Source organism: Mytilus galloprovincialis, chromosome 3, assembly GCF_965363235.1.
Source record: "Mytilus galloprovincialis chromosome 3, xbMytGall1.hap1.1, whole genome shotgun sequence".
NCBI classification, from domain to species: Eukaryota; Metazoa; Mollusca; class Bivalvia; order Mytilida; family Mytilidae; genus Mytilus; species Mytilus galloprovincialis.
In genome coordinates this window covers 88,928,631-88,948,673 of record NC_134840.1, presented here as the reverse complement: position 1 = coordinate 88,948,673, position 20,043 = coordinate 88,928,631, and the positions used below count along the sequence as shown (strand labels likewise).

Here is a 20,043-nt window from a genome sequence, read left to right as displayed (position 1 = left end):
TTACAAAATACTCCATTACTCAAAAATGAAATTTTGAATCATCACCAAAAGGTATACAGATCTTCAGATTAATATAACAAAGACATGTGTAAAGTTTTAAGCAATAATCATAAATTGTTTTTGAGATATGGTGCGACATGTAAAAGAACCCTCCACCTTTTTTACAAAATACTCAATAACTCAAAAATAAAATTTTGAATCATCACCAAAAAGTATACAGATATTGAGATTAATATAACTAAGAAGTGTTTAAAGTTTTAAGCCATAATCAAGAATCGTTTTTGAGATACGGTGCGACATGTGAAAAAAAACACACCCCTGTTTTAGTTACAAAGTGCCGTAACTCAAAAAGTTTTAATCTTATTTTCACCAAAAAGTATACAGATCATTTGACCATCAAGAAACAACTATGTTAAGTTTCATGAAATTTGGATAAGTCGTTCTCAAGTTACGGTGCGACATGTTTACGCCGGACAGACAGACGGACGGACAGACAGACAGACGGACGGACGGACGGACACCGGACATTTGTATACCATAATACGTCCGTCAAAATTTTGACGGGCGTATAAAAAAGCAAACTGGAGCACAATTAAACAAGAAATAAACACCTTATTTAAACATCGCTTTGAAAATCAGCAACATCTTTGTGTAAATGAAATGTGGAACTGTTTTAAAACAGCAATAACAAAAGCAGTGAAAGATCACATCCCACATAAAACAGCAAAAACAAAAGACGGTCACCCATGGGTCACAATGGAAACAAAACGACTCATTAGACAAAGAGATAGACTTTATAAAAAATCAAAAAAACCTGGGAATGCATCACTTGCTAAAAAATACAAAGAGGTTAAACACCAGGTGCAGAAATGTATACGAAAATCATACTGGGAATATATTGAAAGCATCATATTACCACCACAAGATGAAACAAATTTTGGCACTATGAAAATTGTTTAGACCTACATTAAACATAAAACCAGGTGCTCCAGCTATATATGACCCCAGAGGTCGAAACCCTGAACAGTTGGGGCAAATTTGGTCACAATATTCAAGCTTGATACTGTCTGAATTTGGATTGTGATAAAAAAAATTACATAATATGGGTTTTTGTCACAAAATTAATGTGGTCAAAGATCTTACAAATCTATTGCACAATACTGTGCAATTGAATATTTCTTCTTGAAACTTTTCAAAATTTGAAATTTGAAAAATTTTGAAAAAAAGGAATCCTTTAAAAAAATGGTAAACAAAAAAATCCCCCTCCCACTTTTTGAAACCACCATTGGAGCAATAACCCTTAAACTCAAATCCATGTTTTCTTTTGTAATATTGAACCTTGTAGTACAATTTCAGAGAGATCCATACACTTAAACACAAGCTATAGTCATGATTGTTTGGAAACTAGAAACATGCTTCTTTTTGGCCATTTTTAGGCCCCTAAATTCTACATATTTGGGACAATTGACCCAAAGCTTAATCCCAGCCTCCCCTTTGTTATATGGTACGTTGTGGTACAATTTCAGAGAGATCCATACAATTACACACAAGTTATTGTCTGGAAACTAGAAAAATGCTTGTTTTGGCCCCTTTTTGGCCCCTAACTCCTAAACTTTCGCCCCATAACCCTGAAAATGAATCCACTTGTGGTTTTAAACATTGCGATATAATTTCAGAGCAATTGAAATACTTGTACACTAGTTATTATCCTGAAACTAGAAAAATGCTTGTTTTGGGTCCCTAATTCCTAAACGGTTGGGACCATCATCCCCAAAATTAATCCCAACCTTCATTTTGTGGTATTGAACCTTCTGAAAAAAATTCATAAAGATCTATTCAATTAAACTAAAGTTATTATCCGGAAACCAATGTGTCTTCGGACGACGACGACGCAGACAACGCAGTCGACGACATTATACCATTATACGATCCCAAAATTTTTTGGATCGTATAAAAACTGATTATAGTGGAATTACTGAAATTAAACAAGATGGTAAACTCCTAACTGATCCACTACAAAAAACTGGGGCACTTAACGCACAATTCCAGTCTGTATTCACACCAACATCTAATATTTCCCATACAGAATTTGTCAAACAGTGTAACATGCCACAGAATACTCCTTTTCCACCCATATCAAAATTAATCATAAAAACAGATGGTATACAAAAACTTTTACATAACTTAAATCCAAACAAAGCAGCAGGACCAGATGAAATTAAACCAAGATTTTTAAAAGAACTTTTACATGAAATTGCACCCATACCTACCATTATCTTTGAGAAGTCTATTAAAACAGGTGTTGTTCCAGATGACTGGAAAACAGCCCATGTCTCTCCTGTATACAAAAAAGGCCAAAATATAGCCCTGAAAACTACCGTCCTATATCACTCACATGTATTTGTTGCAAACTTTTAGAACATATCGTAGTTAAACACATCATGAAACATGCAGATAATCACAACATTTTATATCCCCTACAGCATGGATTTCGCACAGGTCGATCCTGCAAAACACAACTACTAGAATTTATAGACGATGTCTCACTTAACACGGAAAAACGGAAAAAAACAGATGTTTTGGTCATGGATTTTTCTGAAGCACTCAATAAAGTTTCACATTCTTTTTTAACTAATAAACCTCACCATTACGGGATACAGGGGGAATTAAATTACAGAATACAAAATTTTCTTAGCAATCGGAAACAGGCAGTAGTTCTAAAGGGGGAAAAATCTGAGTATGTTGCAGTTGAGGCAGAGGTTCCACAGGGGTCAGTTCTTTGACCAAGTCTCTTCTTGTACTATATTAATGACATTCCAACTGGTCTTACATCCACAGTACGTTTATTTGAAGACGACACAATAGTTTATGGCATGCCATGGTTTATTTGGCAATAAAATCAAATTCCGATGCATCAACATTACAAAAAGATCTCGACAAACTGGCATCGTGGGAATCTACGTGGAAAATGGCATTCCACCCAGATAAGTGTAATGTAATTTCAGTCACCAGAAATAAAAAAACAATCACATTTAACTACACATTACACAATCATTCATTAGAATATGTAACAACAGCAAAATATCTGGGGGTCACCATCAGTTCCAACCTTAAATGGGATGTGCATATTAACAACATATGCAAATAAACTCATCATAGATACCAGGACTAAATTTTGTATATACGCCAGACGCGCGTTTCGTCTGCAAAAGACTCATCAGTGACGCTCAAATCCAAAAAAGTTAAAAAGGCCAAATAAAGTACGAAGTTGAAGAGCATTGAGGACCAAAATTTCTAAAAGTTTTGCCAAATTCAACTAAGGTAATCTATGCCTGAGGTAGAAAACCTTAGTATTTCAAAAATTCAATATTTTGTAAACAGATAATTTTTAAATGTAACCATATCAATGATAATTCATGTCAGAACAAAAAGTGCTGACTACTGGGCTGGTGATACCCTCGGGGAAATAAATCTACACCAGCAGTGACATCGACCCAGTGGTTGTAAATAAACTCATCATAGATACCAGGACTACAAGAAAGCTAAGTACACTAGGCTTGCTAAGGAGGAACCTGAACATAAGTTCAACATCCATTAAAGAGCAAGCATATAGGTCCCTATTAAGATCATCACTAGAGTATGCTTGCTCTGTTTTGGATCCATACTTACAACAAGACATAGATAGCATTGAAAAAGTTCAAAGTGTTAACTATTTAGTTTAGTAGTTTAGATATCATAGTTTAGTCTATATAGTCTTTAGTTCTATTTGTATGTATCTTTGTATTTACAGTGACTTGGTGGGTTTAGATTAAAGTTGTACAAAGAACACTTCAGTCATTTATAGCCATTTAACAGTAGTGGCAGAGCTCACAACATCCGGCGAGATGGCGACGGCTCTGAGTTATAAGAACCCACCAAGCTTGACAAAGGAGAAGTCATATCAGCAATGGAAGAATGACGTGAAGATGTGGCAACTGGTTACAGAATTGGACAAAAAGAAGAGAGGCCTAGCACTTGCGCTGTCGTTACAAGGGAAGCCAAGAGAAGTAGCGTTAGAAATAACACCAGAGGATTTGAATGTTGATGAAGGAGTTGACAAATTGATAATAGAATTAGATAAATTGTTTGAAAAGGACAAGACAGATCAAGCTTATGCAGCATATACAGCTTTTGATAAGTATCACAGGGAGTCATGGATTAAAATGTGTGACTATATAATTGAGTTTGAACAGAAGTATAACAAATGCAAGAAATATGACATGCCACTTCCTGATGCAATATTAGCATTTAAACTCCTAGATAATGCAGGACTTGGTGAAAGTGATCGACATTTAGCTTTAACTGCATGTTCTGATTTAAAGTTTGAAACCATGAAGGCAGCCCTTAATAGGATATTTGCATCAAAATCACAGAGTGATAATAATATAGTTACTGTTAAAGAAGAATCTGCATTTGTAGGAGAACATCGTTTTGATAGAGGGCGTAGTTCAAGGAAATTTGGTGCTCGCAATCACATGAATAGATAATTTAATCAAAGAAATACTCAATCCCGACTTAATCCAACTATAAATGGAAGCATATCTCGTTGTAGATGTTGTGATTCAAAATATCACTGGTTCAGGGATTGTCCACATAAAACTTATGATGTTAAACTTACAGAGGAACAAACAGACACATCTGAAACTGTAAACATAACTCTAATTACAACTTCTCAACAAAACATTACACCTCAAGAAATATTTGTAGCCGAGGCATTTAATGCTGCAGTTGTAGATACAGCATGTACCAAAACAGTTTGCGGGACAAAATGGTTACATCAGTTTTTAGACACTTTCGACTCTGCTAATGAAGAAATAAAATGCAAGAAAAGTAATACACCTTTCAAATTTGGTGATGGTAAAACAGTACATTCTTATCAGTCCGCGAAGTTACCTGCCACAATTGGGTCTTTAAAATGTTACATAGAAACAGAAGTAGTTGACTGTGAAATACCTCTATTATTGAGCAAAGATTCTTTGAAAAGAGCACAAACAGTTTTTGATCTCCATAATGATAAAGTGACAATGTTTGGAAAACCAGTTGATGTTCATTTCACCTCAAATGGTCATTATTGCATAAACATCAAAGACAGAAGAATTGGGCAGACAGATTCTGTAGTGAGTGAGGAGGAAATCCTGAAGGTAGATTCTGGATTCTCTAAGAAAAGAAAGAAGGATATTATATCAAAACTGCATAAACAATTTGATCATGCCTCATCTGAAAAGTTGTTATCTCTATTGAAAAGTGCAGGCTCAGTTGACTCAGTTACAAAGGCAATAGTGAATGATGTTTGCTCAAAGTGCATTGTCTGTTTCAAGTACCAACGTCCGAAACCAAAGCCAATAGTGGGATTTTCACATGCAAATGATTTTAACCAAATTGTTGCTATGGATTTACATGAGATTGATCACAATTTCTACTATTTGCACATAATTGACTTGTTTAGCCGTTTGAGTGCAGCAGCTATTATCAGGATAAAAGACTCACAGTTAGTTGTTGACAAATTCATGCAGATATGGGTTAGTGTATATGGTGCTCCTGAAGTTGGAGTATACACTGACAATGGTGGGGAATTCAATTCTCAAATTTTTCGTGATATGGCTGAAAATCTAAACATGTCAGTTAAGACAACAGCAGGATACAGTCCCTGGTCAAATGGAATTGTAGAACGACATAATGCAACTCTAACTGAAACAGTAAACAAAATCAGAGAAAGCTCAAATCTATCTTGGGAAACTGCAATTAGCTGGGCTGTGAATGCCAAAAATAGTCTTGTAAATGTGTATGGTTACAGTCCTTATCAAATTGTGTTTGGAAGAAACCCTAACCGGCCACCAACACTAGTCAATAAACCTCCAGCTCTTGAAGGAGAAACAATGAGTAAAACAATGGGAAAACATTTAGTTGGTCTTCACGAGGCAAGGAAAGCATTTGTAGCATCAGAATCCTCAGAGAAAATTAGACGTGCTCTTCGAAAGCAGGTTCGTCCCTCAGGTGAGAAATTCAGAAATGGAGATAAAGTATACTTTCTTAGAGACAATCAATGGAAAGGACCTGGTACAGTTATTGGACAGGACAATGTTGTTGTGTTTATAAGATATGGAGGAACTTATGTAAGAGTGCATGAATGTAGGATTTTAAGAGATATTGATGAACAAAAAGATAAGAAAAACAAACAACAGGAAAAGAGGGTAACATTGAAAGAAGGTCTAAAAACTCAAAACTTGAACAAGAATAAGGCTGAGCATGAAGTCCTTTATTATGATAGTGATGAAGAGGAAGACTCGCATGCCAACAATCAGTCAGACAATGAACAAGGTGAAAGTGACAATGAAGTAGAAGGCCATGAATCTGAATTAGGAAGTCAGGCAGGTGACTCTGAAATAGACAGCGATAATCCTGTGAATCAAGGGCATGAATCTTATGAGGAAAGTAGATCAGGAGGTGACTCGGAGCTTGATAATGATGATCATGAAGATACTCCAGTGAGTGAACAGAGCAATGAGCAAGCAACTTCTGTAGCACACAGTAGAAGTGTTGGTTCTAAACGCCATAAAGCATTGCTTTTAAAAAAGGACCAAAAGATGAACTTTAAAATGCCAGGTGATGATACTCCACGAGAAGGAGTTGTTCTGAGTAGAGCTGGTAAAGCATCATCAAGTAAAAACAATTGGTACAATGTAGAATATAGGAAACCTGATGAGCTTAAAGGTAACAAGTTATCAATAGACTTAAGTACAGTTGATGAATTGCAAGTTGTTAAGTCTGACACAGATCAGGATACAGAGGATGACGAAGAATCAGAAGAAGCATTATTCAATGAGATTGACTTTTGTGATGCTCGTAAAGCTGAACTTAAAAATTGGAAGAAACATCATGGTTATCAAGAAGTTGAAGACTATGGTCAGTCATATGTATCCACTAGATGGGTATATACTATAAAAGAAGCTGATAATGAGATACACAGGAAAGCAAGACTCGTTGCAAAAGGTTTTGAAGAAGATTGTTTGGATGAAATATAGAAGAACTCTCCTACATGTGACAAACAATCTCTTAGACTCATTCTTTCAATCATAATGCAAAAGAAATGGTCCATCAATTCAATAGACATTAAAACTGCCTTTCTGCAAGGGGAGAAAATGCAAAGAAAAGTTCATCTTCGTCCACCTAAAGAAGCCAATGCTAATGGAAAACTCTGGCTTTTAGAGAAATGTGTGTATGGTCTTGCAGATGCTTCTTTGAAATGGTATGAAAAGGTTAAGAAAACCCTAAATGAATGTGGAGGTACTGAATCTAAAATTGACCCAGCAGTATTTTACTGGCATAATTCAAATGGTCTGGCTGGTGTTCTTGCAGTTCATGTTGATGATTTTTTGTGGGCAGGAACCAATTTGTTTGAAACTGAGATTATATCGAAAATAAGAGAGAAATTCAGTGTCGGAAAAGAAGCTTCAGAATCGTTCAAATATTTAGGACCGGGTCTAAGTCATGCAGATGATAAAATAATATTGAGTCAGACAGATTATGTCGAAGTGTTAAAGACAGTCTCAATTGATAGAAAAAGGCCAAATGATTCTCAGCTTTCATCAGTCGAACAAACTGTTCTTAGATCAAAAGTTGGACAACTGTTGTGGCTTGCAAAACAAACTCGTCCTGATATTGCTTTTGACATTGCTATGATAGCATCAAAGTTAAAAACAAGTACTATTGAAGACTTCAAAAGAGTAAACAAGCTTTTAAGGAAAGTCAGAAATGATCCAGTGTCTCTTCATTTCAAGGAACTTGGAGAACATGTAGAACTTTTGTTATATACTGATGCTTCTTTTGGTAATCTTCCTGATGGGGGAAGTCAAGGAGGGTTTGTTATTATGCTTTTAGGTGAAAATGGAAAAATCAATCCAATTACATGGCAATCAAAGAAAATAAGAAGGGTTGTTCGAAGTACACTAGCTAGTGAAGCTTTAGCTTTAGCCGATGGTATAGATTGTGCTACCTCACTAGCTACTTTGTATAATGAACTGGTTTTCAATAAATGTACTACAGAAGGAGGCATTACAGTAAGATGTGTGATTGACAATAAGGACCTTTATGAAGCTGTTCGTTCAAAGAAAAATGTAACTGAAAAGAGATTGCGACTCGAAATTAGTTGCATCAAGGAGATGATCCAAAAGGGAGAGCTAACCGTTCATTGGATTGAAACAAAAGAATAGATAGCCAATGTGTTGACCAAGCATGGTGCCAGCGCACAGAACCTACTATATTGTTTTGAAACTGGACTTGTTAATACCGTTTTTATGAAGTAGTTTTAAATTGATCATGTGACACTTACAATAGTGATATACATATATTCGATGACACTTACAATAGTGATATACATATATTCGATGACACTTACAATAGTGATATACATATATTCGATGACACTTACAATAGTGATATACATATACTCGAGAACAGTAGTTAAAAAAAACAAGAAGAGAGAATTAGTTATAATGTGATAAGCAATATCTACAAAACTTTTATTTTCATTTTATTAACTTTACATCTACTTAAGAAAGAGAAAGGATCAGATTTTTAACTATTTAGTTTAGTAGTTTAGATATCATAGTTTAGTCTATATAGTCTTTAGTTCTATTTGCATGTATCTTTGTATTTACAGTGACTTGGTGGGTTTAGATTAAAGTTGTACAAAGAACACTTCAGTCATTTATAGCCATTTAACACAAAGGAGGGCTGCACGTTTTGTTACCAACAAATACAGAAACACCTCAAGCGTTGGTAACATGTTACAACATCTTCAATGGCGCAGTCTCTCTGACAGAAGAAAAGACTCCAGATAGGTAATGCTTTACAAAATTGAACACGAAAAGGTTTCAATACCTAAAAATAATAAATATAATTCCACAAACAAGACAATCAAGACATTCTAATTCGTACAGCTTCCAAATTCCATCCTGCAAAACACAGTACAGAAAAGAATCCTATTTTCCAAGAACTATTACCGGCTGGAACAAACTACCGGATAACATTGTAAATTGCACTTCAGTAGACTCTTTCAAATCTTCAATTTCAAAGCATCAGTATTAACTCAAAACATCTTACTTAATTATACAAAACATGTAACTTTTTCGTATTTTTTAAAAATTGTACATTTTTCAATCTATGTCTTGTTGTAAGTTTCATCCTGTGACATAATCTTCAATTTGTTGAAGGCGGTCATTAAATGGTAGAATAGAATAGAATAGTCCAACAGCTGCCAAACTGACTTATTTATGCTGACTTATTTATATGTCACTTTTTATGCAAATATTTTGCAAAGATAATCTTACACATGTTCAACTCTTACTCGCTGATAATCAGATAAAATAGCACCAACAGAAACAGCTTCTATCTGTAATTCATCCTGCAAAGAAATTCACATCATAAAGTTTCTTTTTCATTTGAACATTCATATTTTTCAGAGGCTTAATAATCATTTAAATCTGAGAAATTCTTTATTTAAAAACATTTTTTCTACTATGCTCAACCTAGTACAACCTTTTTGCTTTGGATCTTAAGTAAACAATATATTGTCATACTCATAGTTTATCAGTTGTGCACAATTACATTCTCCACTATAACACACGGGTCAGGGACTGAATTCAAGTATATATAATAACTATGTGTAAGCCCTATTTTAGCCTGGATTTTTAGTATTGGTATTGTCATCTGATAGTCATGCTTATTATAAGATTTGAACCTGTCGACCTGGAAATAATCATTAATAGGCAATTTTAACTATTTTGAAAACAAAAGGGCCTGAAATGGAGTAATTAATGTCCTATAAAAGTAATAAATAAAGTTGAATTCTTTGATTCACCGTATTTAGGTCATGCCAGCTTACAAATTGGAAACTGTACCTATACGCATTATTTTAAGTCTGGATTTTTAGTATTGGTATTGTCATCTTATAAAGTCATGCTGATTAAAATACTACAATAGGAAATTATAATGTGACAATGATTGAATCATAAGGTAATATGTAACAGGTGAATATACTATTAGTATAGGTATCGGATTCGACCCGGAACTTGTTAATCATTGCCAATATTAATTGTTAAAAGTTACAACACTTCGCAGCACCTCCTGAGGAATATTCATGCTATGTTTAGTTTCATTCCATTCAGTGGTTCTCTATAAGAAGACATTTGTATGCATTTTCCCAATGCCATACGGTCCTATGTTAAACTAAGTCCTCACTGGCCACCATTTTGAAGACGGATTGGCTACAAAGTAAACACTTGGTCACCATCTCATAACAAACATTCATGCTATATTTAGTTTCATTCCAAGAGGTAGTTCTATAAAAGAAGACATTTGTATGTATACCCCATAGGATCCAATGTTAAACTAAGTCTCCCACTGGCGGCCATCTTGAATGATGGATCGGCTACAAAGTAACAACACTTGTTCAGCACCTCATAAGGAACATTCATGCCAAGTTTGGTTTTATTCCATTCAGTGGTTCTCTAAAAGAAGACATGTGTATGTATTTCCCATAGGGTCCTATGTTAAACTAAGTCCCCTACTGGTGGTGATCTTGGATAATGGATCATCTACAAAGTATCAATAGGATCCCATGTTAAACTAAGTCCCCCCACTAGTAGCCATGTTGGATGATGGATCGTCTACAAAGTAACACCACTTGGTCAGCACCTCATAAGGAACATTCATGCCATGTTTGGTTCCTTTCCATTCAGTGGTTCTCTAGAAGTTCAAAATGTAACCAGATGCTCCGCAGGGCGCAGCTTTATACGACTGCAGAGGTTGAACCCTGAACGGTTGGGGCAAGTATGGACACAACTTTCAAGCTGGATACAGCTCTAGATTTGGATTGTGATTAAATAGTTGACACAGCATAGGTTTCTGACACAGAATGAATGTGGTCTAATGAACTTAAAATATTTCCCAATGCCATACGGTCCTATGTTAAACTAAGTCCTCACTGGCCACCATTTTGAAGACGGATTGGCTACAAAGTAAACACTTGGTCACCATCTCATAACAAACATTCATGCTATATTTAGTTTCATTCCAAGAGGTAGTTCTATAAAAGAAGACATTTGTATGTATACCCCATAGGATCCAATGTTAAACTAAGTCTCCCACTGGCGGCCATCTTGAATGATGGATCGGCTACAAAGTAACAACACTTGTTCAGCACCTCATAAGGAACATTCATGCCAAGTTTGGTTTCATTCCATTCAGTGGTTCTCTAAAAGAAGACATGTGTATGTATTTCCCATAGGGTCCTATGTTAAACTAAGTCCCCTACTGGTGGCGATCTTGGATAATGGATCATCTACAAAGTATCAATAGGATCCCATGTTAAACTAAGTCCCCCCACTGGTGGCCATGTTGCATGATGGATCGTCTACAAAGTAACACCACTTGGTCAGCACCTCATAAGGAACATTCATGCCATGTTTGGTTCCTTTCCATTCAGTGGTTCTCTAGAAGAAGTTCAAAATGTAACCAGATGCTCCGCAGGGCGCAGCTTTATACGACTGCAGAGGTTGAACCCTGAACGGTTGGGGCAAGTATGGACACAACTTTCAAGCTAGATACAGCTCTAGATTTGGATTGTGATTAAATAGTTGACACAGCATAGGTTTCTGACACAGAATGAATGTGGTCTAATGAACTTAAAATATTTGTTTTGCCTTTGAGCAATTCACTATGCTGTTGAATATTAATCCTCTCAAAAAAATGTTTGAAGAAATTTTCTTTTTATTTATGAAATCTGAAATGAAAAAAATTTAACCGCCACCCCCCCCCCCCATTTTTTTCACATCCCCCTTTCCCTTTTTCCAAAACTGATCTCAATTCAAATTTCTAATGGAGTTTGCAACAATAACTACTCATTTAAATACATCATAAAATATTAAAATGTAACAAAAGGTGCTTGTTATCACTGAATGGTAAAGATTGTTTTAATTTATCAGTTGGTAGTAAAAGTGAATATACATTATATATTGTATAAAACAATGATTTAAGTTGATTCAACTACTATTCTGGACAAAGAAAGATAACTCCAATCAATTGAAAATTTCTTGCTATTGCACAATATTGTGCAATTAGATATTTCTGGCTATTGCGCAATACTGTGCAATTGAAAATATTTGCTATTGCACAATACTGTGCAATTGAAGATTTCTTGCTATTGCGCAATACTGAGCAATTGAAAATTTCTTGCTATTGCACAATACTGTGCAATTGAAGATTTCTTGCTATTGCTGAATACTGTGCAATTGAAAATTTCTTGCTATTGCACAATACTTAATATAATAATTTTGGATCCTGATTTGAACCAACTTGAAAACTGGGCCCATAATTAAAAATCTAAGTACATGTTTAGATTCAGCATATCAAAAAAGCCCAAGAATACAATTTTTGTTAAAATCAAATTTAGTTTAATTTTGGACCCTTTGGACTTTAATGTAGACCAATTTGAAAACGGGACCAAAAATTAAGAATCTACATACAGAGTTAAATTTGGCATATCAATAAACACCAATTATTCAATTTTTGATGAAATCAAACAAAGTTTAATTTTGGACCCCGATTTGGACCAACTTGAAAACTTTGCCAATAATCAAAAATCTAAGTACATTTTTAGATTCAACATATTAAAGAACCCCAAGGATTCAATTTTTGTTAAAATCAAACTAAGTTTAATTTTGTACCCTTTGGACCTTCATGTAGACCAATTTGAAAACGGGACCAAAAATTAAGAATCTACATACACAGTTAGATTTAGCATAAACAAAATCAAACCTTCCTTTTGTGGTCATAAACCTTGTGTCAAAATTTCATTGATTTCTATTTACTTAAACTAAAGTTATAGTGCGAAAACCAAGAAAATGCTTATTTGGGCACTTTTTGGCCCCTAATTCCTAAAATGTTGGGACCAAAACTCCCTCAATCAATCCCAACCTTCCTTTTATGGTCATAAGCCTTGTGTTAAAATTTCATAGATTTCTATTCACTTTGACTAAAGTTAGAGTGTGAAAACCAAAAGTATTCGGACGACAACGACGACGAAGACGCAAACGACGACGCCAATGTGATAACGAAAAATTAAAATTTTTGCGGTCGTATAAAAAGTCATTGTAATGCAAACTTGATCTACAACTTGTCATGGTGTATTTAGCTACATAAAAATATCAAGTCAAAATCTTTGAGCTATAGTAGGGGCTCAATATAATACCATGGCATAATATAATTTTCAATTCTTTTTTCCCAGCATATAAATACATACAAACTACTTACTGGAGTATTATTACTATGTAAAGGAGTTTTTATAGCTAGAATTTTAAAATTGGAGGTGTAAAAGGGTATGTATGGAAGGATGGGCCTTCCACCCACTGACCCATCGACCCAACGACTGACTGACGACTTCAGTATATATGTAAGTCTCAGGTCGATGTCCAGTCTCTCATCGACGCCTGTGCCTCAAATCGACGTTCAAATCTGACGTCACAATAAAATAACATTCCAAATCCACGGCCAATGTTATGTCCCTCTAATCGACGTCCGATCTTTGGTCTCTCTAATCGACATCCAATTTTTATCTTATCGAATTGACATCCGTTTTATGGGCATATGCAAAGATCCAAAACGCTGAGATTTTTTGGAGCGACATGCCGTAAATATCCAAAACAAATGAACAAAACTGCAAATGGGAACCAAATAAAGGCAACAGCAGTATACCGCTGTTCAAAACTCATAAGTCCATGGACAAAAAACAAAATCGGGATAACAAACTAAAACTGAGGGAAACGCATTAAATATAAGAGGAGAACAACAACACAACATTAAAATGTAACACACACAGGAACCAAAAAAGGTTATAACAGAACTGAAACTTGAATTGTCCGAGAGATATATAAAGACAGTTCTATGTCAATATTTTTACATAATTTATTATATGCGACATATAAAATATAATTAAACCAGATGCTCTGCAGGGTGCAGCTTTATACGACTGCAGAGTTCGAACCCAGAACAGTTGGGGCAAGTATGGACACAACATTCAAGCTTGATACAGCTCTGAATTTGGATTGTGAATAAATAGTTGACACAAAATAGGTTTCTGACACAGAATGAATGTGGTCTAAGAACTAAAACTTAAAAACTTGAAAATTTTAAATTGGACATTTACCTATTATGGTCCAATATCAAAAATCTAAATACATGTTTAGATTCAGCATATATTAAAGAACCCCAAGGATTTAATTTTTGTTAAAATCAAACAAAGTTTAATTTTGGACCCCGATTTGGACAAGCTTGAAAACTGGGCCCATAATCAAAAATCTAAGTACATGTTTAGATTCAGCATATCAAAGAACCCCAAGAATTCAATTTTTGTTGAAATCAAAAAAGTTTAATTTTGGACCCCGATTGGGATCAACTTGAAAACTGGGCCCATAATAAACCAGATGCTCTGCAGGGCGTAGCTTTATACGACCGCAGAGGTTGAACCCTGAACGGTTGGGGCAAGTATGGACACAACATTCAAGCTGGATTCAGCTCTAGATTTGGATTGTGATTAAATAGTTGACACAGCATAGGTTTCTGACACAGAATGAATGTGTTCTAATGAACTTAAAATTTTTGTTTTCTCTTAGAGCAATTCACTATGCTGTTGAATATTAATCCTCTCAAAAAAATGTTTGAAGAAATTTTCTTTTTTATTTATGAAATTTCAAATGAGAAAAATTGAACCCAATTTTTTTAATCACATCCCCCTTTCCCTTATTCCAAAACTAATCTCAATTAAAATTTCTAATGGAGTTTGCAACAATAACTACTCATTTAAATACATCATAAAATATTAAGATGTAAAAAAAAACTGCTTGTTATCACTGAATGGTAAAGATTATTTTAATTTATCAGTTGGTAGTAAAAAGTGAATATACATTGTATATTGTATATAACAAAGATTTAAGTTGATTCTGGACAAAGAAAGATAACTCCAATTAAAAACAAATCTTGCTATTGCACAATATTTTGCAATTAGAAATACTTGCTTACTATTCTGGACAAAGAAAGATAACTCTAATTAAAAAAAAAATTGCTATTTCACAATATTGTGCAATTAGATATTTCTTGCCATTGCGCAATACTGTGCAATTGAAAAGACTTGCTATTGCACAATACTTAATATAATAATTTTAGATCCTGATTTGGACCAACTTGAAAACTGGGCCCATAATAAAAAATCTAAGTACATTTTTGGATTCAGCATATCAAAGAACCCCAAGATTTCAATTTTTTGTTAAAATCAGACTAAGTTTAATTTTGGACCCTTTGGACTTTAGTGTAGACCAATTTGAAAACAGGACCAAAAATGAAGAATCTACATACACAGTTAGATTTGGTATATCAAAGAACCCCATTTATTCAATTTTTGATGAAATCAAACAAAGTTTAATTTTGGACCCCGATTTTGGATTCAGCATATCAAAGAACCCCAAGATTTCAATTTTTTGTTAAAATCAGACTAAGTTTAATTTTGGACCCTTTGGACTTTAGTGTAGACCAATTTGAAAACAGGACCAAAAATGAAGAATCTACATACACAGTTAGATTAACTTGAAAACTGGGCCAATAATCAAGAATCTAAGTACATTTCTAGATTCAGCATATCAAAGAACCTAACTGATTCATTTTTTGTCAAAATCAAACTAAGTTTAATTTTGGACCCTTTGGACCTTAATGTAGACCAATTTGAAAACGGGACCAAAAGTTAAGAATCTACATACACAGTCATGACAGTTAGATTCGGCATATCAAAGAACCCCAATTATTCAATTTTGATGAAATCAAACAAAGTTTAATTTTGGACCCTTTGGGCCCCTTATTATGTTGGGACCAAAACTCCCAAAATCAATACCAACCTTCCTTTTATGGTCATAAACCTTGTGTTTAAATTTCATAGATTTCTATTTACTTATACTAACGTTATGGTGCGAAAACCAAGAAAAATGCTTATTTGGGTCCCTTTTTGGCCCCTAATTCCTAAACTGTTGGGACCTAAACTCCCATAATCAATACCAACTTTCCTTTTGTAGTCATTAACATTGTGTTTAAATTTCATTGATTTCTATTTACTTAAACTAAAGTTATTGTGCGAAAACCAAGAATAATGCTTATTTGGGCCCTTTTTTGGCCCCTAATTCCTAAACTGTTGAAACCAAAACTCCCAAAATCAATCCCAACCGTTCTTTTGTGGTCATAAACCTTGTGTCAAAATTTCATAGATTTCTATTAACTTAAACTAAAGTTATAGTGCGAAAACCAAGAAAATGCTTATTTGGGCCCTTTTTGGCCCCTAATTCCTAAAATGTTGGGACCAAAACTCCCAAAATCAATACCAACCTTCCTTTTGTGGTCATAAACCTTGTGTTAAAATTTCATAGATTTCCATTCACTTTTACTAAAGTTATAGTGCGAAAACTAAAAGTATTCGGACGACGACGACGACGCAGACGACGACGCCAACGTGATAGCAATATACGACGAAAAATTTTTCAAATTTTGCGGTCGTATAAAAATCTAAGTACATGTTTAGATTCAGCATATCAAAGAATCCCAAGAATTCATTTTTTGTTAAAATCAAACAAAGTTTAATTTGGACCCTTTGGACCTTAATGTAGACCAATTTGAAAACGGGACCAAAAATTAAGAATCTACATACACAGTTAGATTTGGCATATTAAAGAACCCCAATTATTCAATGTTTGATGAAATCAAACAAAGTTTAATTTTGGACCCTTTAGGCCCCTTATTCCTAAACTGTTGGGACCAAAACTCCCTCAATCAATCCCAACCTTCCTTTTATGGTCATAAACCTTGTGTTTAAATTTCATATATTTCTATTTATTTATACAAAAGTTATGGTGCAAAAACCAAGAAAAATGCTTATTTGAGCCCCTTTTTGGGCCCTAATTCCTAAACTGTAGGGACAAAATCAATCCCAACCTTCCTTTTGTGGTCATAAACCTTGTTTTTATTTTTCATAGATTTCTATTTACTTAAACTAAAGTTATAGTGCGAAAACCAATGTGTCTTCGGACGATGATGACGACGCCAACGTCAAACCAATATACGACCGCAATTTTTTTTTTTGCAGTCGTATAAAAACAGATATGACAGACATTTACCAACAACAACCACTGGACTACAGGCACATAAAATATTTGGCTTGGTTAAACATGTTTGAAGTGCGTAATTCAAAACTGGAACAGTGGTGTAACAGGACAACAAAAACACATAATGCCAATTTATGTTTTATATATGTTTCACTGCAGGCGTAAAACTATAAATTGTTGAAAAGTCTAAATTATAAAACTCTCAAAACAGTTGGCCTTACTTTGTCCATTGTTGAAGACTGAACGTTCCCTTGATATGTCGTTTTGTTTTCTTTATTGTTGGTTTCTTATTGATGTATACTCGTATGTTATTTATCAATATGAATATGAATGAAATTCGTTAAGATAGATCCACTGCATTAGTTTCTATTAAATATCATCAGTTACCTAAATGTGGTTGAAGAAAATCTCTATGGAAAGTATGCATAACTGTTTGAAAATTAAATGGCTTTAGGAGCCATACGAATCAGACCAAAATTAATCGCTTATTTCGTATTTCAAAATTTCAAAATCAATCAACGTCCTACAAATGTACATATATAAATGTAAGTGCAGTAATTAGTTATTTCATTAGTTATTGAACATCGATAAGAGAAGACTACAATCTATCAGACGTCGTTTTGGCAGGACATGACGTCACATTGGACATCGATTAGAAGATCAAAATATTAAACGTCCATTTGAAAATGTGACATCAGATTTGGACGTCAATTAGAGAACACTGCCCTTTCCTGGATCTTGATATCTATATCATAAATGAGAAAATCAAAATTTATGATAAAAGAGAAGATTTTACATTATCCCATTTTTAAATGGTGATTTCCCTTTCACCATCTTATGATGTTTATATATCTCAACTTGTATTATTTGCTTGTGTATGTAACAATCTATCAGATTTTAGCGAGAGAAATTTGAATATAACTGAAAACCAGATGCTCCGCAGGGTGCAGCTATATACGACCGCAGAGGTTGAACCCTGAACAGTTGGGGCAAGTATGGACACAACATTTAAGCTGGATTTAGCTCTAAATTTGGATTGTGATTAAATAGTTGACACAGCATAGGTTTCTGACACAGAATGAATGTGGTCTAATGAACTTAAAATAATTTTTTTGCCTTTGAGCAATTCACTATGCTGTTGAATATTAATCCTCTCAAAAAAATGTTTGAAGAAATTTTTTCTTTTTATTTATGAAATCTGAAATGAGAAAAATTTAACCCCCCCCACCCATTTTTTTCACATCCCCCTTTCCCTTTTTCAAAAACTGATCTCAATTCAAATTCCTAATGGAGTTTGCAACAATAACTACTCATTTAAATACATCATAAAATATTAAAATGTAAAATAAAGTGCTTGTTATCACTGAATGCTAAAGATTGTTTTAATTTATCAGTTATGGTAGTAAAAGTGAATATACATTGTATATTGTATAAAACAATTATTTAAGTTGATTCAACTGCTATTCTGGACAAAGAAAGATAACTCCAATCAGTTGAAAATTTCGTGCTATTGCACAATATTGTGCAATTAGATATTTCTTTCTATTGCGCAATACTGTGCAATTGAAAATATTTGTTATTGCACAATACTGTGCAATTGAAGATTTCTTGCTATTGCACAATACTGTGCAATTGAAAATTGCTTGCTATTGCACAATACTGTGCAATTGAAGATTTCTTGCTATTGCTGAATACTTAATATAATAATTTTGGATCCTGATTTGAACCAACTTGAAAACTGGGCCCACAATAAAAAATTTAAGTATATGTTTAGATTCAGCATATAAAAAAGCCCAAGGATTCAATTTTTGTTAAAATCAAACTTAGTTTAATTTTGGACCCTTTGGACTTTAATGTAGACCAATTTGAAAATGGGACCAAAAATTAAGAATCTACATACAGAGTTAGATTTGGCATATCAAAGAACCCCAATTATTCAATTTTTGATGAAATCAAACAAAGTTTAATTTTGGACCCCGATTTGGACCAACTTGAAAACTGGGCCAATAATCAAAAATCTAAGTACATTTTTAGATTCAGCATATCAAAGAACCCCAAGGATTCAATTTTTGTTAAAATCAAACTAAGTTTAATTTTGGACCCTTTGGACCTTAATGTAGACCAATTTGAAAATGGGACCAAAAATTAAGAATCTACATACACAGTTAGATTTGGCATATCAAAGAACCCCAATTATTCAATTTTTGATGAAATCAAACAAAGTTCAATTTTGGACCCTTTGGGCCCCTTATTCCTAAACTGTTGGGACCAAACCTCCCAAAATCAACCCCAACCTTCCTTTTATGGTCATAAACCTTGTGTTTAAATTTCATAGATTTCTATTTACTTATACTAAAGTTATGGTGCGAAAAACCAAGAATAATGCTTATTTGGGCCCCTTTTTGGCCCCTAATTCCTAAACTGTTGGGACCAAAACTCCCAAAATCAATCCCAATCTTCCTTTTGTGTTCATAAACCTTGTGTTTAAATTTCATTGATTTCTATTTACTTATACTAAAGTTATTGTACAAAAACCAAGAATAATGCTTATTTGGGCCCTTTTTTGGCCCCTAACTCCTAAACTGTTGGAACAAAAACTCCCAAAATCAATCCCAACCTTTCTTTTGTGGTCATAAACCTTGTGTCAAAATTTCATAGATTGCAATTTACTTAAACTAAAGTTATAGTGCGAAAACCAAGAAAATGCTTATTTGGGCCCTTTTTGGCCCCCAATTCCTAAAATGTTGGGAATAAAACTCCCAAAATCAATCCCAACCTTCCTTTTGTGGTCATAAACCTTGTGTTAAAA

General features: G+C 34.1%; 1 protein-coding gene across 3 annotated transcripts in view; it reads right to left on the bottom strand.

The window, feature by feature from the left end:
* The window catches only part of LOC143069310 (diphthine--ammonia ligase-like), a 153,327-nt gene that overhangs the window by 100,664 nt on the left and 32,620 nt on the right, over nucleotides 1–20,043 (bottom strand). For all 3 annotated transcript variants that reach the window (XM_076243875.1, XM_076243876.1, XM_076243874.1), the window contains exon 4: nucleotides 9,369–9,442. In XM_076243875.1, coding sequence (XP_076099990.1) covers nucleotides 9,369–9,442 — 74 coding nt within the window. The remainder of the gene's footprint in view (nucleotides 1–9,368; nucleotides 9,443–20,043) is intronic.